At 40.8% G+C, this 24,533-nt stretch overlaps 2 protein-coding genes and 1 pseudogene across 3 annotated transcripts; all 3 read right to left on the reverse strand.

Annotated features, from left to right (window-relative positions):
• Positions 1–333: 333 nt before the first annotated feature.
• On the reverse strand, positions 334–1,280 carry LOC115672815 (protein SMALL AUXIN UP-REGULATED RNA 51-like). The gene has a single exon (XM_030594769.2). The coding sequence runs from the start codon at positions 1,067–1,069 to the stop codon at positions 746–748; it is 324 nt and encodes a 107-aa protein (XP_030450629.1). The 5' UTR covers positions 1,070–1,280; the 3' UTR covers positions 334–745.
• Positions 1,281–3,430: 2,150 nt separating this feature from the next.
• LOC115672814 (putative pentatricopeptide repeat-containing protein At3g23330) lies at positions 3,431–9,205 on the reverse strand. Of its 2 annotated transcripts, none has more exons than XM_056304967.1 (2): positions 7,086–9,200; positions 3,431–4,764 (listed from the first exon to the last, which is right to left on the reverse strand). In XM_056304967.1, the coding sequence occupies exon 1, from the start codon at positions 9,029–9,031 to the stop codon at positions 7,577–7,579; it is 1,455 nt and encodes a 484-aa protein (XP_056160942.1). In that variant the 5' UTR covers positions 9,032–9,200; the 3' UTR covers positions 3,431–4,764; positions 7,086–7,576. The 2 variants fall into 2 exon arrangements, with proteins under 2 accessions (XP_056160942.1, XP_056160943.1); XM_056304968.1 differs by lacking the exon at positions 3,431–4,764 and having other exon boundaries at positions 7,218–8,001; positions 8,083–9,205.
• Positions 9,206–10,601: 1,396 nt separating this feature from the next.
• On the reverse strand, positions 10,602–11,763 carry LOC115672816 (auxin-responsive protein SAUR21-like; annotated as a pseudogene).
• Between the last annotated feature and the right edge of the window lie 12,770 nt (positions 11,764–24,533).

Genomic DNA, 24,533 nt, shown 5'->3' on the forward strand with positions numbered 1-24,533 from the left:
AGAGAGAGATGGCAAATTTGTAATTATTAGATAAATATGGACATCTGACGTACATCCAACGCTATGAAAAATTGAGAGCACGAGAAGGAAAGTGATTACAAAAGTGGTAACAAAACCTTTCGAGATTGTTCATTTGAACCGCCGATTTCAATAGGTCACGTTATATTCGATTGGATCCATCAAATTTAACAAGTGTGTATGCTGATGCACACACGCATCACACATGCACACGTGTAAGATGGGAAAAGTCTGTGCTAACGTAAGTTTCGGGTAAATGAAATACCTCAAAATCACGTCAACGATACAGCAACATCAAGCCAAAATCCGTGTATGTGACCCAAGTGAAGATAACTCTTCATTGGAACAATCACCATGGCAATTACATTACATCCTTAGCGTCAACTTCTCTCATGAGGTGCTACGTTGTCCACCTTCATGAGGAAACCACGAACTTCCTTTCTACACGAATAAACCCAAGAAATTCCTCCCGGGAAAAAGTTTCGGGTTAGAGTCCTCCGATCGCCAGAAATAAGAGCGCATTAGGCTCAAACATACCCCAAAAAAAAAAAGAAATAAAGATCAAGATTCACAACGAATGAAGACCATAGACAGAAGAGAGAGCTAGGGACGTTGAAAAAAAGAAGAAGCAAATAACGAATCAATGTACGTGTCGCTGCTTCTTCTTGGCCCGTCTCTCTCTCCGTCCCATCACCGAAACATCCAATGCCTCTCTCCCCCTCTTTTGTCATCTGATCATCGACGTGAGAGATCGGAAGACGACTTCCTCGCAGGGGATGGTAAGGCCCATGTCGTGGTCGAACCCGAACTCCTCCTCGGCCCGCTGGAGGAGGCACTGGAACTCGGGGCGCGTCAAGAGGGAGATCGGAACGATGTACCGGGCCCGGTTCTCGCCGACGTAGACCGCAAAGTGTCCCTTGGGCACGTCGAGCGGGAGGCCGTCCTCCTCGTCGAACCCGCCGTTCGGCCTCTTGCCGAGGCTCGAGCACCGCCTGAGGATCTGCTTGAGGACCGCGGGCTGAGGCAGCTTGTGGGATTTCTTGTAAGCCATTGATGATGACCTAGAAAGAGAGAGAGAGAGAGAGAGAGAGAGAGAGAGAGAGAGAGAGGAGAATGAGGGAAGGTGGTGCGAGGAGGGAAGGGAGGAGATGGGGGGGTATTTATGAGACTTAAGGGACGAGAGTGGCGAGGATAGTAAAGCAAAGGTCTCGAGGCGTGACTCCCTGATGCTACGTAATGTGACAGATGAACTGATCTCTCTCTCTCTCTCTCTCTCTGTAATGTGACAGATGAACTCATCTCTCTCTCTCTCTCTCTTCTGAATTATGATGAATCACATTAAATGGTGGCAAAACTTTGATTGATCTGTGGTATCACGGCTGCATACTGCGTGATGCATGAACGAAGGACATGGGCACGGGTTCGAAGGGGGTTTATGTTCAAGTGTCGAAGGACATGGTGGGGGCGATGCCCATTTGGGTTCTTCTTCTTCTATGTTGGCCCCCTCCTAAGGAGGGCACCATGGACTCTCTCTCCTCCTCCTATCACTTTCATTCTTTCTAGCCAGAAAATTTGTTGGGAATTGCCGTCACTACTTTAGTAACATTTGGACAATGCCACAGTTTTCTACTCTAATACAGGATTTCAGTACTAAAAAGGGCACCGACTTTTACTTGGGGGGAGACAATTTCGGTCCAAACTTGAATGTCCAAATGGCGCCAACTTTCACCCAGGGTGATCATATTGGCGTGAATTTTTAATTGTCTCATTTATCCAAGTGATAATTTTGGCCAAAATGTGCCTATGTGATGTCTAAAATGGCAAATGACATGGCAAATGACGAGTGTTATATCAACGAATATGACTTTCTTAAATAATTAATGACATGATTTTTCGAGCCAAATGTTAGAGTTTCGAATTAGATTGAGAGTGGGGGGATGCAATTTGAGTCTCATGGTTCATCATAAATTCATATCACAATCGTCAAATTCCTTTAGCTCCAACTCACATAGCTCTCTCTCTCTCTCTCTCTCATTGAAACCCCATAAATTGGCTCAGAAACGACGTCATTCTGATTCTTTAGCGAAAACAATGTAGTTTCATGCTACTCAAGGTTATCCTTACTCGATTCAGTTGGAAATAACGTTGTTTTCATTGTATGCGGGAGATAACGTTGTTTTCATCGTTTATGAACAGTCCGTTTGCCACTTTAGACGTCATGTTTCCACGTCTTGACGGAAAGTGCAACGGTGGACAAAATTGTCCTTGGGTAAAAGCCGGTACCTTTTCACGCAACACTCTACAGTTTAGGCCACACATTAAGTGATACTGCTACAGCCTGCACGTACGAGTAATTAAAGCATCTTGGTATGCAATTGATTAGTAGAAAATGAGACAGGTGTAAAGCTTTTTCCTTCTTTTTTTTCGCTTCTTTGCTTCAACAGAGGATCATCTGTAGAGATTGATTTCAGAAGCAGTCGGACGATTGCCGAATGTACGCACGTATTCTTCCCCTTAGATGTAAAACGTGTCATTATTATTTTAAAAAATTAATTAAAATGAATTAGGGTGAAAGCACAGCCCCAAAGTTATGACATGACCATTTCAAATAATGCAATCCTGAACCTTTCTCCATCCGAAATCAAGGACGATTCCTGCGGATGCATGCTCTGATAATTATGGCAAGACTGTTTCACTCGTGGCTTCTCGAAACGACGACGACCCACATGATCTCATATCATTCTTGTTCTTCCAAAGATGTCCAACGGATATTTTTCAGAAAGAAAAAAATCAATGTTTCTTCTTATTTCTAGTCTTGAAAGATTCAAAACCGTGTAATAGACACGCAGATCAGACAGATTTGTTGCCTTTGCGTGTTAAGATCTGCATGTGAATGTACTTGAAAATTCCATTTTGAAGCAAAAAAACAAGACTTCCTCTCTATTTATTGGCAACTGGAGATGGTATTAAGATCATCATTGTTGAGCCACGTTCACACATGTGCGCGCGGACTCTTTAATTTCACACGTATGAGGGCTCGTCGATGCCGAACTTGCCACGACCAGACTCTGGAACAAGTTGGTCTTCCTTGATCGAGTTCACCATATCAGGAAGAACAGTAACCTGCAAACGTCGTGTTATAGTCTTAACTTACTGATTACGCACTTCACAGAAACAACATACGATTCATAGCTCAAGGATGGGATACATAATGTTTTTGCATAATACTCTGCTCAATTCTGGACTCTATAACATAATTTCCCTATATATCTGATCATCCAGTGCAATAAGAATTTAGACAGCATGGAAGGAAGGAAAATAATATCTTCATTTTTTTGGGTACGCGGTCCTGCATGGTTGCTTCACGCTTGAATGCCACCGCCAGAGAACGAAAAGAAAAAAAGATTAAACGGGACGAAAGTAAATAAAATACTTAAATTTTGAATATGAACCACTGATCTTCAATCAGTTTCAGGAAGATTTATGTCTATCCATGTTCTAAGGCTGAGAAAGCGACGTGCAGTACATGTGAAATGGCTTGAGTGATGGCGAATTCCAGCCATTTATGTCTTCTAATTTTGTTTCTCTCCAGAGGGTCAAGTGATGCCCAGTACAGCACATAACGAGTCCCCACATGCCTCAAGGCCCAGACAACATTCAACAGAGGAAGTTGGTGAAATGACTAGCATCTATAAGACGCATTGATTTTTTCTCTCTGCGTCTGAACTTGCCAGCAAAAAAGAACTCAAAAAAAGAAAGATAAATTTAGAATTTTATCGCACAAGAACTCAGATTCAAATACATTACTGCAATTCATGAAAAAGGGTTGTCATGGAAAATGAGAGAGAGAGAGAGAGAGAGAGAGAGAGAGAGAGAGAGAGAGAGAGAGAGAGAGAGAGAGAGTATGAAGGCTTTCATGTTCTGTGAATGAGATTGTTTTGGGACAAAAAAACCAAGTACATAGGCCCACAATTCTCCCTCCAATGCAGTGCGGTGATCCGCAGGACCCTAACCAAGACAAGCGCAATTCTTTTCTTCCTTTTGGAGTTGATTGTGACTAAGGCTGCGATTGGCACATGAAGGCCATGTTACTCTTGCCCCAAAAGCCTCCCTATCCAGACAAACGACTAATGTCCACTGAGAGGATGAGATCATTCCATATACTTGAAAACAACCTACAGGTTCCATCTCAACTTCGAATATGTCGTAAATGCATGAGTTATGAGGGTTTTGCTTCACTTAGGAAGGAGTCAGTCATAGTGCTAAAACTTGAAATTAAGAAGGGGCATGGTGAATTTTACCTCACTGTGAACGGGACGACAGGACTGTTGATCCGGGTCTTGCAAGCCAAACCGAGAGGATCGTGGCAATTAAGGATTAAGACAACCGGACCCAAGAGAGTGACAAATTGGAATTATAATGAAATGACCATGAGAGCACATGGACAACCGTACGAAAACCAGAGTGGATGACCCCATCTCATTTACTGTCTTTTTTTCTCAGAGCATCAAAATGACTAACATGGTACCTTCGAGAGGGTCCTCAGCTTTATTGAAATGGACCGGACACTTTATCTCAAGGACACCATTGTAAGGTCAAGTACCCGACAGAAAATCCTACAATAAGATTACGAATGAATGCTAATTCACATGAGCTTCTCAAAGCTAGATGGTGATGATGTGTTCTGCACACGGTACCGCTTGGTAGCTTGTTCAAGTGTGGATAGAGCATAAATCAGCCATTCACCTGCACCAGTCAGTACCGTTTGAACATTTCAATATAGTAAGTAATCTATTGAAATAAGGGAACATTGATGCCAAAGCTGGAGAATCATTCATACAAAGAGTGAGATATGTGGCACAAAATAAAAACGTACAATCTACTAGGGGCTCGCCCCAGAGGCCACCGCGAACGGGGGAGGTGGGGAGTTCGAAACTCCCCTTCCTCCGGATAGGGGGGTTTTTGGGTTTATGAGGTTTTCCCAGGTGGTCCCTAATAGTTCCAACCACTTCATAGTTCCATGCATACAACCACTTCATAGTTCCATGCATACTTTGAAATTTTCAAGAGAATCCATTGTGCGCATATAATACCTCACCTGCTTGGAGAAGTGGTTATTCTAAGTGATTGACGTTCTACCTACAAATACACTAGAAATTAAAGACTGTCGGTGACCTGTCCAAAGGTGAGAGTGGCTTGATTATGAACTCATTTTGATTTCTCAATTCTTTTTAGCCTTTCCAACTTAAAGTTCCTCCAAAAGGGTGCCTAAGAAAGCATGGTGTGAATTGTCGTCAATATCTCAATGATTTCATTAGCTAGAGTTTTTGAACGTCCTTTCCCCCTTGATATTTACAAAAAACAATAAAAACCAGCTGGCGATTTAGCATGCTATGCTAAGTTGCAATTTTTGATTGCGGATAAGGAATTTTGTTAGGATGGAAAGACACTTGCTGTATGAATGGAATCAGCATAAATCCATGGCTGTTTTAGGTTTTGATTGTGTCAAAATCAGCTTAGATTGCCTTTCCTGCTCTTCACATGCTTAGAAAGAATTGAATTAAAAAAGTAACTTATTTTAATTGCACAGAAAAGAATAGAGAGAATGGGGGTACAATAAGCTGCATCAAATTTGTGAAATATGGCAACTGCAAAAGCCGTGCCTTGTTTTATTTTAAAAGTTAGAGGACAGCCATCCGCAAGCTATCTGCTGGACATTTTTTAAACTTAAAGTAAATTTTGCTGTTAAACAATAAGAAATCAAACTGAGGCAACAATATACACTCCATTGTCAAAGCTTGAACTGCAAGTTAAAATTGCTCTATTTAAATGTAAAGACCCTGAATTAGAAGATACCTAGACAACAGATTTGGTGTGTTATAACTGCAGAAAAACTGTCGTATTTCTAATTGGTGATGCTGCTACAGGGTCTGCTAGGATTCTAAAAGCAAACATCCAGTCACAGCAGAGTTGTTGAGCCCGAAATATACAAGTTGGAGCAGCAAGAGGTCCACATACACCAAAAGGATTACTTAATAAACTATAGGGTGTCATGTGATAAAATGATGTTCATGACTGTATTCTGCTCGATAATTTGTCTTCCATGAAAAAAATCACGAGTATTAAAGCCTAATAAGTTATACAAAGATCAACATAAAATGTCCTTTACAAAGTGTTAAATAATTTTGGACGTGAAATGCTCAGCATAAATCAGACATCAAAACTCTAATATTGTATCACCAAGTTGCATTGCTCTCCAACTTTGATGTTAATTTCCAAGTAAATGTAGGATGATAACTCTTTAGTATGGTTATATTATCGACATTAGTATTGTTGTTACCGTGGTTGTAGTATGAGGAGGCAGATGGCTTAGCACCTGATGACCACCCATGGCACTTTGTGAAGGTTGTCGTAGGCTCATCGACAGTACGCGCCCTAACTTTGCCGTTGGGAAAGACTCACTCAACTTGACATTTTAATTTGACAGACTGAGCCTGCAACATCAATAATGGCTTTGAGTGGTCTATGGTTCATAATTAATTGTGGTCTAGTACGAAACCAAAAATAAGAGTAGGGTGGAGGTTGTTCTCCTGTTCAAAGTCTACTTTGGCTTTCAAACCACTACCCGTAAAGCTGGCGATAAAACTTCTGATTTTAAAAAAAAAGTAATAAAAAGAAAATTGAAGAGTTACTAGAAATTGCAAAGACAAGGTAAAGAGCTTAGTCCAGGAGAAGTCAGTAATTATCACATTATAAAAATGGACAGAAGGAATGGGTGATACATGATGAATCTCTTTCGGGGTCCTATGGGAATAGTTTTACACAACAAGAGGCATAAACCATAAGTGTTTCTTGTGGGTAGCTCTTACCACAAGAGATGAGTCATAAACCACAAGTGTTGCATGTTTATAAATACTGATTACCCAAAATAGTAAACTAATAACACATCTGTATCTTATGATGATGAAGAATATACATGCAGTAATCTGTGCAACTTAACCGATAAATGAGATGTTAATAGCTTATTTAAATAGCATAATCAAAAGTTTGATAACAGTTCTAACTACCTCACAAGCAGCTGCATGTTGTAATAGCTTATCTGCTTCTAAAAGTAGTGCCGAGGCTTAAGTATGCTCCGTTTTACCACCTTGTTTCCTTTTCATTGGCAAAATTTGCTATGCAAAGCACCTTTATGGGACAACAGCTGCAACATCATTATGCAAATCCTTTTCAAGCATCTTCAAACAAATTGAGATTAGAATCGCAAGTCTCCGACTATTCCATTTGACTACCTCTAGTCTTACGATTCATGTCAACCTTATCAAAGACGTTTAACTTTTAAGAATGTTGTCTAATTCCAAAGTCATAAGCCAAGTTCTCCTATCAGCTTTGTCTTTGAGCTGCAGTCCATCTCTGTATTTAGTACGTGCTTCTATGCCTCCAATTTCAAGCTCTTCTGCAAGAAAAGCCATTTGGACTATGCTTAATTAAGCATGGTCATATTCCAAGCAAAAATGGAAACCACTTCTTCATAGTTTATCCAAATTGAAAAACCAATTTAATTTGCGACCTCAATCCAACTACATCCAGTATCTTTCTTCAACCCTCTTTCTTTCATTAACTCCCTCAACAATCCAATCTGATCCCACATGCCAAATCTAGCATATAAGTTTGATAGCAATATATAAATTCCAACATTTTGAGGATCCCACTCAAGTGCTCTTTGAGCAGCCAATTTTCCCAGTTCAATGTTCCCACTGTCCAAGCAAGCGTTGAGAAGAGCCCCCCACATTGAATCAGTACCACCAAACCCCTTCTGAAGCATCTCGTCGAGCAGCTTCCAAGCTCTATCTAACTCACCTGCCCTAGAAAGCAGATCCACCAGACAACTGTAGTGCTCTTGGGTAGGCTTCACGTTGTACTCATTTCTAATTGATTCGAAAAATTCAATCCCAAGTGCCACTTGACCAGTTCGAGCGCAAGCTGCGATAACAGTCACAAAGGCTACCTCATCTGGCTTGATCCCTTTTACGAGCATTTCTTTATACAATTCAATCACTTTACCATAACAACCATTTGTTCCGTAAGCATCCAACATGGAAGTCCAAAGAACAAGGTCATTCTCTCCCTCTCCTCCATATCCAGCCAAAGCAAATACTTGACAAGCCTTTTCTACAAAGCCACATTTACCATACATTTCGATCACTGAACTCTGCAAAAACAAATCATTCTCAGAATCGTAAACTGTGCGAACAAGGCGGCCATGAACCTGCCTACCCAACTCAACTGCAGACAGTCCGGTGGATGCCCTCAACATCGCCGACAATGTGAAATGATCATGATTTATATTCAAGAGAGGCATGTTTCTAGCCACTTTGAGCCCCTCTGACCACATCTTAGCATCAATATAACCGGACAATAGAGCGTTGGCACAAACGGTGTTCTTAACAGGAATTTCATCAAACAGCTGTGCCGCATCATCAACCAATGATGACTTTGCATACAAATCAATCAGAGCACCATTAACAAAAACACTGGACGACCAACCTGACCTCACGACGAGGGCATGCACCTGTCTACCGAAAATCACACCCTCACCGTCGGAGGAAGCCGTCAAGGTGCTGCACAGAGCATATGAATCCAAATGAACACCACTGAAATGCATGAAAGAGAAGGTCTTTAGTGCATATGGAGCAAACCCATTTCGAGCAAACTGCGATATCAGAATATTGAAGGGTACAGGGTCTCTGTTGGGGATCAAGAACTTGCACAAGTTAGTCAAAATTTGAAGGTTAGTTCTTGGAACGCAGGCAGTGTATGAGAAGATGAGTTTTGCTTGGACGCTCGGGGACAAGAGAAGTAAACCGGTTGTGAGCAGGTAGGCATGCAATTTCTTGACCGATGTCAGGGTCTTGGTCTGTGGGGAATGATGCAAGAAGCGACCGATCGCGTCAACACTCCATGAACTTTGGTTGGACATAGGTAATGCTGTGAGCAGGTTTTTACGGTTCATGCATGTGAATTTATATTTGCACGGCTGTTTGGCCTAATGACGAAAGAGAAACTTTTATGTGCTCTCTCTTTCGGAAGTACCGGGTGACAAATCACGCAAAATGTTATCAAGATATTCTCTAGAAAAGGTCAAATGAAATTTATGATATTGATTGGATAGATGAATGATGATGTGATCTTTCGAGAGCATCTAAAATTCCATGCTGACCAATAAGTCTTTTGGTTTTTGCATCTAAAATTCTCCCGATTTTTTGAGGAGTTGAAGGTTCGACAGTAGCCGCCGGATTGTTCTATGGCCTTCCTATGTTGGAGTGGGAACTTGCACGATGATGAATTACTGAGAACGACGCATGATCAATCAGAAGAAAAACTGTACATTGTGCTCAAGCCAAGCGAAAGTAAAATACTCTAATTCTTAGCTTTTCACCTTGATTGGATCTCCTAGCTCTTAAGAGGACGAAACATATCCTCCTATAGTAGTCAGTTCCATGTGAATATATATTTGCACGACTGTTTGGCCTATGACGAAAGAGAAACTTTTATGTGCTCCCCTCTTCGGAAGTACCCGGCTACATGAGGCACAAAATGTTATCAAGATACTTTCTGGATAAAAGTTAATGAAATTTATGATATTGACGGGTTAATTAAAAAAAAAAACACCAATTTTAGGTCGAGGGACAATTCTGGCCCGAACTTTTTTTTTGTCCCATAAAAAAGCACCAACTTTAGGTCGAGGGACAATTCTGGCCCGAACTTTTTTTTGTCTCGTAAAAAAGCACCAACTTTCATTTAAATCCCAAATTTGACCCCCTATTGACTTTATGTCTGAAGTTACCCTTGTTTGAGAAAAAAAAGTTATGGTGATGAGCCTGGCGAATCTCTTCCATGGCGTCTGTCGACGGACGGTGGTCTACAGCTTCAGATTACGACAAAACGACGAAGTTTGGCCAGAAAGATTCAATCGGAGATATTTTTGACTTAGGTGAAGTGAAGGAGACGTACGGTTTCACCGTTATTCTTCATGTGGTTCGGAGAATAAGACAATGAATAATGCTTTAAATCCAGTCAGCAAGTCACGTGGATTTATTGCTAAGGTGGAATCGTCAAGTTGGAAAATCAATGGTTTTAAGTCAATAAGAGCCAGATTTGGGATTTAAGTGAAAGTTGGTGCTTTTTTACGAGAAAAAAAAAAGTTCGGGCCAGAATTGTCCCTCGACCTAAAGTTGGTGCTTTTTTACGGGACAAAAAAAAGTTCGGGCCATAATTGTCCCTCGACCTAAAGTTGATGCTTTTTTATGGAACAAAAAAAAGTTTGGGCCAAAATTGTCCCTCGACCTAAAGTTGGTGCTTTTTTTTGGAATTAACCCTGATATTGACTGGGTAGATGGATGATGTGATCTTCGGAGAGCATATAAACATTCATGCTGACAAAAAACATTATTCTAATTCTTTTTCGTGTTTTGTTTTTTCCATGGTTGTTTGGGTAGTATACTCGTTCAGCCTCCTAATTCCTCAAGGAGTTCAAGGTTCAAGAGAAGAAGCCGAATTGTTCGATGACCTTCTTCTGTCGGATGAAATTTGATCATTCAACCATGAGTTCATGATGATAGATTACTGATAAAGACACCTGATCAATCAGAAGAAAACTGTACATTTTGGTCAAGCCAAGTGAAAGTAAAATGCTCTCAGTCTTAGCTTTACCTCGATTGGTACCTAGTTGTTAAGATTCTCAAGGTTAAGCAAGACGACTAGCTAGCCAACAGAGGCGAAGTTAAAAAATTTGTCATCAGGAATCGTGTCATTAGTTCGTTTCCTATGACCATGTCAATCAAGAAGTGATTCTGATGAACGTCTCCTCTTCGCAAGGAATCGTCAGCCCTCCCATTGGATAATCAAAGCCGTATTCTTCTTCAGATCTGCTTAGCAAACCCTGGAATGAAGGCTGGCTTAATTAGGATATTGGGACCACAAAACGCTTCTTGAGTTTCTCCAACATAGACCGTGAAGAAACCTTTCGGCACATTCAGAGGAGCTGAAGCGGCTTTTTTCGCCAACAGAACAGTTTGACTAAAAAACTTCTTTGCTGGTAGAGAACCGTGCAATCTGATACCCATGATTTTGAACAAGGACTAGGTAAATGCAAAAAATTTCCGCTTGTGTGAAGTAAACGTGGCGAAGGCAAAAGGTTTTCTGCTTCTCGATGAAATTTTCTTCTGGTAAAGGGCATATATAGAAGGGTTTGAGAACAAAATGCTCTTGAAATTTAATAAATGGCTGAGATTTAAGTGCTGGGGTCTAGGGAGGGCGTGATGTCGAGAAAATCACATGTTATGTTTTTCTGACTGGTCAAGAAACATGAGAGGCTGAAAATCTGTGTTGTCTAGTGGTTGAGGTACATAGTGTCCTTTCTCTTAACAAGCCAATGGAAAACCAGCTAAAGATTTCAAGGTGCAGGTCGAGGAATCGATCTTGATGTACATGTGAGGCCAACTGATACGCTGGTCCAGAACATCTCTAAAATTTCTGACCTTGTTTTGCTTACTATTACAGAGAACAAAAACGTGCATGTGTAGGGCAAAGTTTGTCTGCTTAATTTAGTGCCCCCTATCTCCTGAACTACATACAAAGATTAGATACAGATGTAGATAGGAACTAAATGTTGGTTTTTAGCAAGTGGGCTCTCCTCTATAGATGACTAGCTGAAAGATACGGGAACCACTGTAAATGTTTCATGCTATGTGTTCGCTCGTTTTATGACGAGGAATATCCTTCACCGAAACTTCGATTTTTTCGATTTTTATTAAAGTAGGTTCTGTGGCTTGATTTCTAGGAATATCGTGGTGAAAAACAGAGTGTAGTGCAGGGTTATATGGAAGCGGGTGGAAATTGAGTGGATTGAAAATGGATCTGAGATCAACAACGTTTCTAATTACGTTACAATACTCCTATGAAAGCTGTAAAGGACTTGAAGGTTAATTAAAACTACAGGAAGCTGTAAACGCAGGAAGTAAAAGTGCAGAGGAAACTAAAGTGCAGATAAGTTTGAGTGTTTTTGTATTGTTGTTGATGATCCTTCCGTCTTTGCTTTCTCTAAGTATTTGTATCTCCTCTTATCCTGCAACTGCTCGTCGGTTACTTCTTTGTTTTCAAACTTTGAATCTTGGCGCTTTCAATAACTGCCTTTTCTATCCACGTTTTCCAATTTCATTGTCCACCAAAACTTAATCTCAACCGCTGGGATAACTTCCAATTTGGATAAATAATCTCCCACGATCTGCTCGTGCTAACTATCTCCGCTTTTTGCTCATAACTTCCTGTTGTCACGATTCACGTGGCTGGGTTGTGATCTTGCCGATTTTCGGTAGTTTCAGCATTTCCCGAAATGTAAACTTTTCATATTTCGGTAAAATTACCGATTCTCTCCAATCACCGAATTCGGGACATGGTGCCATTCACATGGTATCAGAGCATTCCTGAATTTTATCCAAACGTACTTCGGCAGACGACTGAGCTCCATTGTCCGTCGGATTTTTACATTAAACCGACTTGGCATCTATGCCGATTTTGGTGTAAACAAATGCCCCCTTTTAAAAGAATTAAAAGAACTTTTAATTCTTTTAAATGTCAAAGAAATAGTACCTATTCTTGACGTCGCTTCGTCACCTAGCTTCGCGCGCCTACCCTTTCGTCTCCAAAACACTTTTGATAAAAATTGTTCCTTTTTCGTTCTTCTGCATCTTCACCTTTTCGACTCTCTGCAATCTTTTCCGACACTCTCCTAAAATCCATGGCTTCCAAAACTTCCAAGGACCAAACTTTCTCCTTTTCTGCGTCGGATGCCCTCGACCGGTATTATCTATTCCGAGATTCTGATAATTTCAAAGAAGGATCTCATCTGTTCTCTGTACAGAATGATTTTGAAGATTCTTATATCCTCGGCCCTGCTGCTTACAATCACTTTTTCGTTCCACAATGCTTGTCAAACCACTTCCCTCGTCATCAGGTTGAGGTACTTCCCATCCATGAGTCATCTATTTTGGCGTACCAGTGGTATTCTCGTCCTTCTCGCCTTAGGGCTTTCTCCGATTTTGATTCTGAGTTCTATCAATGGTACCTTCGTCTTTTTCCTTCTAAGGGTTCTCTTTGGAATACCCTTTCCATCCACGATGCTTTGCGTCTTAGTTGTTTCGACTACCATGTGAATCGGGAACTAGTTGGCGCATTGTCCTGTTTTTGGTCATCTTCGACCAACTGCTTCTTTTTCCCTTTTTCTCCTATGTCGGTAACTTTGCTTGATGTACATTGCCTTACTGGGCTTTCTCCTTTGGGTACAGGCCCATCTACCCTGTCTCCAGATTCTCATTCGCCGCTCGGCAAATTATCTGATTCTGAAATGGCCTATGGAACATTCATGAAAAACTACTTTAAGAAGGAAAGTGCAATTACCGACGAAGAGCACACTGCTTTTCTTTTATACTGGCTCTGTAAATTCCTTTTCTGCCACCCTATAGTTAGGGTCTCGAACGATTTTGTTGTTGTTGCTTCTGCTTTAGCTTCAGGGACCCAACTTTCTTTAGGCAAGACAATGTTGGCCTTGCTCTATCGGGGTTTAGCCCGTGCTTCTTCCTCCACTGCTTCATATGAAGTTAGTGGCGTTTTTGGTGGTCCTCTTTGGCTTCTTCAAGCATGGGCAACCTTCTATTTCCCTGCTTGGTTTTCCGAGGATTAAGTTATCCAGCCTCTCTCGATTTCTATTCCTGACCAACTAGTCTGCCAAACCTTGAGCAGGAAATTGGTCTCTGTTCCTAAAGGACCATCCTCTTGTTTTCGGTACTTTATTTCCCAAATTTATTCCATTAAGGAGAATCCACATTCTTTCTCTCCTTTCTTCAGCCCTCAATTCAAATCTTACCTTCCTGCCTTTCGAAAGAACAAAAGTGACTTTTGGCAATCTGTCTTGACTTCTGTTGATCTCCCTGTGAGATTTTCAACAAAAGGCAGGTTTGCTGCTGGCTTTGAAATCTATTCTCCCCAATACTGTGCCAGGCAACTTGGGTTAATTCAAGAAGTTCCTATTCCTGCCCTTTACACTTTCTCTGTTGCTTCTTTTGATAAATTAACTTGCAAGCTGAAGGATGATCAGCCTTTTAATGAGCTGACTACGTTGATACGGGGTATCTACCGATTGTCCCGTGTCATCGAATTCACTGGCTACTCCGATTGCTCTTCAGCTGATTTTGACCTTTGGTGGAAGGATTATCAAAAGACTGTGTTTTCAGATCCTCTGGACCTGATTCTTTTAAAAATAAGAGATGCTGTTCCTCCTGTAGCATCAAAAGCAATTGAGACTGTGAATATGCCTCCAACCAAGTCAATAGAACCCTCCAAAGGTAATTTGATTCTGACTTTCAATATATGTTTTGTTTGATTTTCAGCCTCCCATTTAACATCATACTCTCGCAGTGAGCAAGAAAAGAAAGACTTCAGACTCTATTGCTCCAAAGAAAGCACCAGCAAAACATGATTTTAGAAAAGTAATTATTCGTTCCTCAGAATCTCCAAAGGGTCCTCCAACATCTGATCAATCTTCAGAGCTCACGCTTCGAGCTATGATGAAACCGCGCACACCAAGAGGTACTTCTCTTGCTTTATTTATGGAGACTAGCAATGTGCATATTAGCACTAACCTGTATATCTTTTGATTAATCCAGATACTCCCAAGACTGATCCATCCAGTGTTGCTTCCCCTATTCCTTCTCCTAGCAAGGCTCTTATCATATCAGACCCAGATCTTTCACCAGTGATTCCTGCTTCTTTGATAGAAGTTACTGCTGAGTTAGTTCAAGATTAACCTCCTATTTCATATTCTCAAGAGGGTATACCAACGCAGGATACTTCTACCAATGTCATAGAACCTGAAGAAAATCTTTCTCTAGCTCTTACTGGTAAATGTCATTGCCCTGTATTTGACTCGAAATTTATATTCAGTTATCTGATACATATATGTTACAGCTGCAGCTTCTGACATACCTGCTTCTGCACCTCAAGTGCTTCCAACGCCTGAAGAAACGACGATTCAGGAACCTTTGAGTGTTCAAGTGCCACAAACTTCTCAGACTATCACTGCTTTACCTCCCTCAACATCCTCTACTGTGCCCAATCCATCTGCTCAGATAGAAATTTTCTCTTTAGCAGAACGGGAGGAGTTGGAAAGAATATTGGCAGGTACTCATCCCAGTTCTTCAATGACTGCTGATTCCTCAGGGCCTTCAACTTTGTCAATGCTTGCCGAAGTTCCTAGAGAAGTGGCTAAAGCTAAATGGGAACAGCTCTTAAACCTATTAGAGCCTGGTTATGGGAAGTTGATCATTGACTTTGACAAAGAACGCCAAGCGAGGAATCTTTTCTAGGAAATATGCTCTGGTCATCCATCCTTTATCTTGTCTGATTCATTTCAAGACAAGATTGATCTCTTCGCTGTTGGCTTTGTAGATGCTGTGACTACAATCAGAATCAATCTTGATCATCTCCCCCATCTTCTCTTTGGAGAAAGCCGAGGACTGGCAATCCAATATGAGTTAGCCTGCAAGCGTGAAGATGCTCGTCTCTTTTATAATCATTTTAAGGTTGAGGCAAGCAAACTTCAAAGCTTGGAGGCCAGAAAAGCAGAACTTGAAGTAGAACTGAGGATGGTGGATGCTCAAATTGTAGATCAGAAATTCGCAGTCTCAAACTTTTCTCCCACACTTAGACGCAAGATGCAGAAATGTAGGGAATTGGAGAAAGAGTTTGATAATACTGCTGGGTTAGTTAAGGTTCATGAGAAGAAAAGGGCAGAGATCATGGATAAAAACTACAGGCTAGAGACTAGATTAAGAGACTTTGTAACTGAAGCCAAGACCCTATTGGCTAATTGGAGATAAAATGCCGAAACCACTTGTTGGATTCTATTCTTGGTCTTCCTTGCATTTGCTTAATTGTAGAATATCCCGACAGAGCAAATTCCCGATGCTGTATATTCAAAGATATTTTAGCAATCGGTAACTCAAACGTTCTAACCAAATGTCGCTCCTTATCTTTGTCTGGTTCTTTTGGATACTTGAATCAACTCAAAGATAACTGTTCCCCTGCAACTTGCGTAACTGAAAGATTAAACGCTAATCTTCCCTCTCATTCATTCTCTCTGAACTTATTGGTTACCAACTTAATAACTGCTTATCCACACGCATGAATCAAATTCCATCTCCATCCCATCTCTCCAAGAAAATTCTGACACATCATCCTCCACGATCTGCTCCCTTTATAACTGCTTAAGCTTGCCACAGATTCCCTGCAAACTCACAATCCTGTTCATGATGTCTTCACATGGTTCTTCATCTCTGCTGCTTCTTTGGTCTCGATCACAGAATGGTCGTAATACTTATGAAGGTAAACTTTCTACTGAACATTATCAAAGCTGAACTTTGACGACCATTCTTCATTCCCTTTAACATGGACAACTTGCTTCATTCTCTATAGGTGATCGATCCTTATGGAGGCGACTACACGAACTACTATCTCAAGGACACCATGCTTTATTATTGAACAACAATCATAAGATAGAAGTTACCGACCTGATAGATTTCTTCAGATCCAAAGTATTTCTGTCTGCAGATTCTACCTTTCTGGATCTGGTCTGGGAGCTATGTTCTTTATTCCCTGATAACTTTGATACATTCAAACATAATGTGAGGGAGATTTGGAATTTGGAACCTGTTGTTGTGGAAGCTGATGCTCTTCAACTTCAGATTGAGAAGGAGTTTTCCCGATTGCAAGATTCTAAGGCTGAATATGCTCAAACCCAGGAGTCTTGTACTCAAGCTAAAGATGACGTTGAGATGGCACGTCGACTCCTTACTTTCTTTTTGAATCATCGTCGTGTAGAACGGAGAGTGATCAGAGATGAAATTTCTCGAATTAGATCTATGGTTGAAGTTTCTTCAAACAGGTACAGGCAATTGCTTCGAGAAGCTTGGGAGAAGTTTGAAGTTGTCCGCTGCCATTCTCGTCACATGAAGTATCTTGAAGAACAACTTTCTGAACTTCACCCGAATCTTGCCTTACATTCTAATCTTGTAGCCCAAAATCTCAAACTTGTTAAGGATCTGCAAATCTTTGTAACCAAGATCAGAATGTATTTTGACTTCTAGTGGATGAATAAATCTCTTTATGTTTCCCAGATTGGTGGATGATATTTCTTCAAGAATTTCCCATTTATAGAACGTGATAGTTTTTTTCCATTGACATCCATCAACCTGTATGCATTCCCACTTAGCACTTCGGTAACTAAATAGGGTCCTTCCCAATTTGATGACCATTTACCGAATTCTCTATTTTGGAGATTAAAAGGCAATATCGCTTTCCATACTAAATCCCCTACCACAAACTGCTTAACTTTAACTCTTTTGTTAAAAGCTCTGGCTACTCTTTTCTTTTGTGCAATCAACTGATCCAAAGAAGCCGCACGAACTTCATCTAATTCATCCAGATTTATATGCATCCAATCTTTATAATCTTCAGGCAACATTTCACTATGTAATTGGACTCTTAAAGATTGCACTGTTATTTCCATTGGTAAAACTGCCTCTTGTCCATATGTAAGCATATAAGGGCTGATACCTGTACTTGATCTTCGTGACGTTCGGTATGCCCACAATACTGTTGACAATAAAGTATCCCATTCCCTTGAATTTTCTTCTAGATGTTTCTTGATCAGACCAATAACAAGCTTGTTAGTAGCCTCAGCTTGTCCATTTGCTTGAGGATAGTATGGTGTGGAATAAATCATTTTGATTCCTCTTGATCGTGCAAATTCCTTTACTTCACTTCCAGTGAACACTGTACCTTGATCCGCGGTAATTGATTCAGGCAAGCCGAATCGATGAATTATATTTTCCTCCATAAATTTGATCACGGTCTTTTGTGTTATACTCTTGTATGGAATGGCCTCCACCCACTTCGTAAAATAATCTGTGGCTAACAAAATGTAACTGTGTTTATGAGAAGAGGATGGATAGATCTTACCAATTATATCCATTGCCCATCCTTTGAATGGCCACGACTTTATAACAGAATGGAGCTCCATAGCAGGTACATGTTGCAACGGTCCATGTTTTTGACATGAAAGACATGCTTTGGCATAATTGATACAATCCTGCATCATTGCTGGCAAAAAATATCCATACCTTTTTAATAGCCATCTCATCTTGATTCCTGCTTGATGGGCTCCACATACGTCTTCATGTGTTTCTGCCATAACCAATTTTGCATTATCTTCATCAAGACAACGCAAAAGCAATCCATCTGAGGATTTTCGGTATAATTCTTCTCCTAATACGACATATTTCTGGGCTTGTCTTCTCAGCTTTCGATCTCTTGAATCTGGATTATTCAAATACTCGATGATACTTTGCTTCCAATCCTCTTTTTGGACTACCTCGCTAACTGCTATCGGTATCTTTCTTTGTTCAATAGAAGGTACCGATAGTGTTATGGTGGTTGTGATGTCAGCCAACTCTTTTGATATTCGGTATCCAGAAGCTACTTGAGTCAACTCGTTAGCCTCAAAATTTGTATCTCTTTTAACATGGACTATGTCGTACCCCCTGAATTGCTCTAATTACTTCTTAGCTAGATAGTAATAACCAATCAAATTTTTATTCAAACACTGGTATTCTCCCCTTAATTGCTTCACCACTAATTGTTAATCACCGAATACTTTGATAAACTGTGCTTTCAACTCAATCAATATTCCCAGTCCGATAATCAATGCTTCGTATTCGGCTTGATTATTTGAACATTCAAAATTTAATTTATAGACGCACCTTGTAAGTTTCCCATCGGGAGAAATTATTACCAATCCAGCTCCAGCCATGCTCTTAGCACTCGATCCATCAAAATACATAGTCCATGGTAGCACTTGACTGAGACTTTGCTCATTTTCTTCCAGTTGTAAACATGGATATTCGGTAAGAAAATCAACAATGGCCTGGCCTTTTACTGCTTTGATCGGCACATATATCAAATCAAACTCGGACAAGATAAAGGCCCACTTTGCTATACGCCATTTTATAACAGGTCGGGATAGCATATATTTTATTATATCAGTCTTACCGATCACATGTACTGTAGTTGGCAGTAAATAATGCCTTAACTTCATATAAGCAAAGTATAAAGATAGACATAATTTTTCAATTGCGGTATATCTTTTTTCAACATCAGTTAACACCCTGCTCAAATAATATACCGCTTGTTCTTTCTCATTCTCATTTTCTTGAGCCAACATACTCCCGATAGTTATATCGGTAGCTGATAAGTACAATTTCAGTGGTTTGCCTGCTTTTGGCGGTACTAATACAGGCGGATTCATTAGATAAGTTTTGATCGAATCAAACGCCTTCTGTTGTTTTTCTTCCCACATAAATTCATCCTGCTTTTTGAGACGCAGAAGCTGTGTCATCGGCTCCATTTTATCAGACAAATTGGCAATGAATCTTCTTAGAAAGTTTATTTTCCCGATCATCATCTGCAATTGTTTCTTTGACGTAGGATGAGAAAGCTCCATGATAGCCTTTGTCTTGTTCTTGTCAACTTCGATTCCCCTCTGATTGACCAAAAATCCCAAGAAATTTCCTGCTTGTATTCCAAAGGCACACTTGGCTGGATTCATCGTCCTAATAAACGCTCGCTCGAGATAATCCAGATGATCTTCTTGGGCTGATTTAACCACCACGTCATCAATATAAACTTCTAAGAATTTACCGATCATATCATGAAAAATCAAATTCATTGCCCGCTGGTACGTAGCTCCTGCATTCTTTAGTCTAAAAGGCATAACCACCCACTGAAAAGTCCCGATTGCACCAGGACATCTAAATGCTGTCTTCGGGACATCTTCCTTAGCGATAAATATCTGGTTATAACCCGAATGATCATCCATCAGGGATAACATTTCATTTCCCGATGCTGAGTCTACTAACATATTTGCCATGGGCATTTGGTATTCATCCTTTGGAGTGGCATTATTCAAATCCCGAAAGTCAATACAAACTCTCAGCTTCCCATTCTTCTTTTTCACAGGGACAATATTTGAAAGCCACTCAACATACCTGACTGTTTCAATAAATTTTGCCTTCAGCAACCTTTCTTTTTCCTCTTTGACTTTATCGACCACATCTGGAGCAAATCTTCTTGCTAATTGTTTATGCGGACGAAACCCTTTCTTGATTGGAAGGCGATGCTCTACAATATCTCTTGACAAATCAGGCATTTCATTATAGTCCCATGCAAAGCAATCTTTGTACTCTTTGATCAGGTTAATGAACTTTTCTTTCATGCCCCCTTGCAAAAACGTACTTACATACACTGAGCGGAAACAACCAGGCTCTCCTATATCAACCTCTAATAATGGATTTTGAGCCTCCATTGTCCTGTCTTCTTTGACTAATGGGTCTTCCCATTCATCTATACAATCTGAGGCTCCAACCTTTTGATGCGCCATTTTCGCCAAATGTGTAAAGTACCTTTCACAAACTTCTTGCAATACTGACTCGCTTTCCATATAGAGTATGTAGTTCTTCCAATGCCAAGCTTGACTTAGGGATCCATTCAGCTTTCACATCCCCGAAGCGGCAATAAGCAAGGGACTGTGGATCTGTCCCTGGTGTTTCAACAGCATAACCTTCATGTGCACAGTCTTGATATTTTCGGCAAATGTCAGTCCACCCGATTGAAGCATATCCCGAATCTACCTCAACATATTCCACTTTCTCGCCATTCCAGAATGCCAAGACTTGATGCAAAGTTGAAGGTACGCACTGATTAGAGTGTATCCAATCTCTTCCGAGCAGCAGATTATATGAACCATCAGACTCTATTACAAAGAAAGTCGTTTTGGACGACTTGAACCCTATAATCAAGTCCAGCACTATTGCCCCCTTGACTTCGGTAACTTCCCCAAGAAAATCAGCCAACTGAACATTGGAAGGGATAATGTTATCATCATCCTTCCCTAATTTCTTGAAGTACTTGTAAGCTACGAGATTCAAAGTAGCTCCGGCATCTACGAAAATTTTACCGACAGACCTATCATTGACCTTTCCTGAAATAACCAAGGATCTTAGATGCTTTGCTTTTTCAGAAGGTACCTTATCAAACTTAATGGCTTCTTTGTCGGGGAACTGGAATTCTGCCATAGCTATCTCCTTTTCCGAAATGTGTTCGGTATCTTCTTCCACTACCAAATTAGTTCCATACTCCGCTGGAAGTTTAGCATGGATCATATTTATCCGTAATGGATGACCATATTCCTTTGACAATTTGGAGTAGCCATTTCGGTAACTCCTGTCATTTCCTCGTGACCATTTAGGACCCAAGTTCTTTTGCCCCACCTTTCCTTGATGTCTTGGGTTGAGGGCTACAGTGAACTGCCCAAAATTAACTGTCTGAGGAGCTTGTGAAACTTCTTCTTTTCTCATTTCAACTCGAGAGCTATTTCCCAAATCCCCTGGTTCTGATTTAATCTGATCTTTTTTATCAGGGTTTCTCTTCCAGACCCAATTACCTTTCTTACTGACAAATGTGAAAGGTAAATCCTGCTTTGCTGTACCTTTAGCTTGTCTATTCTGAAAATTCCTTTGCCTGTTTTTCATCCGCTGAAAACGCCTCTTGATGGTTCTGTAAGACGCTTGTCCTGGTGATTTAACTGTTGACCATTTTCCTTCGGGAGGATTGTGTGGTAACTTAACTGTTTTTCGCTTGTGGATTTCCTGGGAATTTGATGGTGATGGATCATCAAACTCATCTCCCCAGCCAGTCGGCACAATTGGTAATGATGGAGGTGTATAGTCATCCGTGTCTCCGTAATAGACCACATAGTCAAACTTCCCACTAGGTTCTCCAAGCAATCCGACTTTAGGATCACCTTCTTTATATCGTTGCCATAAGTTCTTTTTCTTTGCAGGCTTGGGTAATGTTTCTTTTTCTTCATGGACCTGAGTGGCCGATTCCCAAAGTGGGAAAGCTGGTTGCGATGAATCATGGTGATATTCCTTCCTCTCATATCTACGACTAACATCTTTTCTTTCGGGAACATGTGCTGTTTGTCTTGATTGAACTTCCTGATCTCTAGCTTGTACCGTACAATTTTCGGTAGCAACAATCTCAGATTTTACCTGTGGTCTACCTATTCTGCGGACAAACGATCCCGATCGATATCTCCCCCTTGTTCCTATCATGTATTGGAACTTGGGTATTTCCCGATCCTGATGAATTAGCTCTTGGTGACAACGAGTGCAAAGTTGCTTGTTATCATCGCCTGTCATATCTCGTATGTTAACCATACTAATCATGTTCGGGAAAGGGTCTGTGTCCACTTCCATTTCCTTGCCTTTGTCTTCAGCAAACTTAATCTTGCCTTGGCGAATTGCCTCTTGAATAGTCTTCCTAAATACAATGCAATTCACCGTATCATGAGTTATAGAGTGATGCCACTTGCAATACCTCTTATCTGTCATTTCCTCCTTTGGCGGAATTATTTGCCCTTCAGATAACTTGATCACTCCATCCTTCAACAGCAGGTCAAATATTTCATCCAACCTGTAGATGTTGAAGGAGTAGTTATTTGTCTCCTTAGCCTTGAACTTGGATGCATCTCTCATCCTGGCTGGCTTTAGTGCTGGGCACACATATGGTTTTTCAAGCACCATAGTTTCTACGGCTATTTCATTCTCCTCTTCGGCTATATCACCTTATTCGGTATTTTCAGCAAATGCCACTGTATGCCGATTGTCCTTATTCGGCTTCTTATCTTTCTCCTTCAACAAGTGTTCGTACTTGGAAACCCGTGCGTTCAACTGAAAGAGATCGTCAAATGCTTGTCCTTCAAATCTTTCTTTAAGGTTGAACCTTAAGCCATTAAAAGCCAAATCCGTGAACTCCTTTTCGGTAAGTGATGTTAAGCATCGGTTTCTGGATTTCTTGAAACGTGCAATAAACTGATCTACCGTTTCGGTACCATATTGATACATCCTGGCCAAATCGGCTACCGTTACCTCTGGTACCGTTCGGTAAAATTGAGAGTGGAACTGCCTTTCCATTTCCGTCCATGTCTGAATAGAATTCGCAGGCAAATTCGTATACCAAGTGAACGCCGTTTTTGACAAAGACAGTGGGAACAACCTTAACCTTAAATACTCATTAGTTCCAGCTTCTCCACATTGTGCTAAGAATCGACTCACATGTTCCACAGTTGACTGATCCTCTTCTCCTGTAAATACAGCAAAATCTGGCATCTTGAAACCCCTCGGATATGGTATATTGTCAACCCAATCGGGATGGGTTTCCTATACACTGGCCTTGGCATTCCTCTCTCTGCTCCCAATTGTTGCATTACCAGTTCTGCAACTCTATCTGGGTTCTATGGCCTTAAATTTTGCTGGCCCAACCAAGGATCTTGACCTCTATGATCAAACTGTTGAGGTCGATTCACCCCTTGCTGCTCCATGTTGAAATTAACGGGAAGTGGTGGCCTATAAAGAGGGTTTTCTATCACATGAGGATATGGTTGAGGCGCAGGTGGTCTGATATGGTCAACATTGGACATATTCACTGGTGGAGGTACATTTATTACTGGTGGAGCATTTGTGACCATGGGATTAACCAAATTAACATCATTCGGGACATTTTGAGGGAAATTATAAGCACTTACACCATTCACGAGGTTTATAGGGGTAGGATTCTCTGGTCTTGGTATAATCCTAACAGGAGGTTGAGAACTTGATCCCCCATTACCGTTATATCCCACATGAGGAGGTCTCGATGTTGGTGGGAACGATGTTGACCCAAAAGGATTTGCATAAAAGGGTGGAACTTGAGAAGATGAACCGGGACGTGATATTACCTCATTTATAGCATTAATCACCATGGGCTTTATCACATCAGTCACATGTCGCACCATATGATTGGTAAGGTCGTTCTGCTGTTCCTCAAACATCCTTTTCATCGTGGCTACCAAGGTATTACCTGGTGCCAACGTGCGGGCTTGTTCTTCAGTTAATTGCCGAGGAATATCGGCATTCTCCTCTACTTGATTAGCCGCAGAATGTTCAGAACGTGTTTCATCAACTGGATTGTTGACGTTACCGACTGGTAGTCCTTCAGATTGCCTAGTTCTCACCATTTCTCCAAATCTTATCATGCAGGTCCCACCGGGCGTGCCAAAAAGATGTTCGCTCGTTTTATGACGAGGAATATCCTTCACCGAAACTTCGATTTTTTCGGTTTTTATTAAAGTAGGTTCTGTGGCTTGATTTCTAGGAATATCGTGGTGAAAAACAGAGTGTAGTGCAGGGTTATATGGAAGCGGGTGGAAATTGAGTGGATTGAAAATGGATCTGAGATCAACAACGTTTCTAACTACGTTACAATACTTCTATGAAAGCTGTAAAGGACTTGAAGGTTAACTA

The sequence above is a fragment of the Syzygium oleosum genome, unplaced genomic scaffold (genome assembly GCF_021117445.2).
Source record: "Syzygium oleosum isolate NSW1041296 unplaced genomic scaffold, Sole_v2.1 Sole_v2.33, whole genome shotgun sequence".
NCBI classification, from domain to species: domain Eukaryota; kingdom Viridiplantae; phylum Streptophyta; class Magnoliopsida; order Myrtales; family Myrtaceae; genus Syzygium; species Syzygium oleosum.

Coding starts and splice junctions, on each gene's coding strand:
- LOC115672815 (XM_030594769.2), bottom strand. CDS start 1,069: ATGGCTTACAAGAAATCCCACAAGCTGCCTCAGCCCGCGGTCCTCAAG.
- LOC115672814 (XM_056304967.1), bottom strand. CDS start 9,031: ATGAACCGTAAAAACCTGCTCACAGCATTACCTATGTCCAACCAAAGT.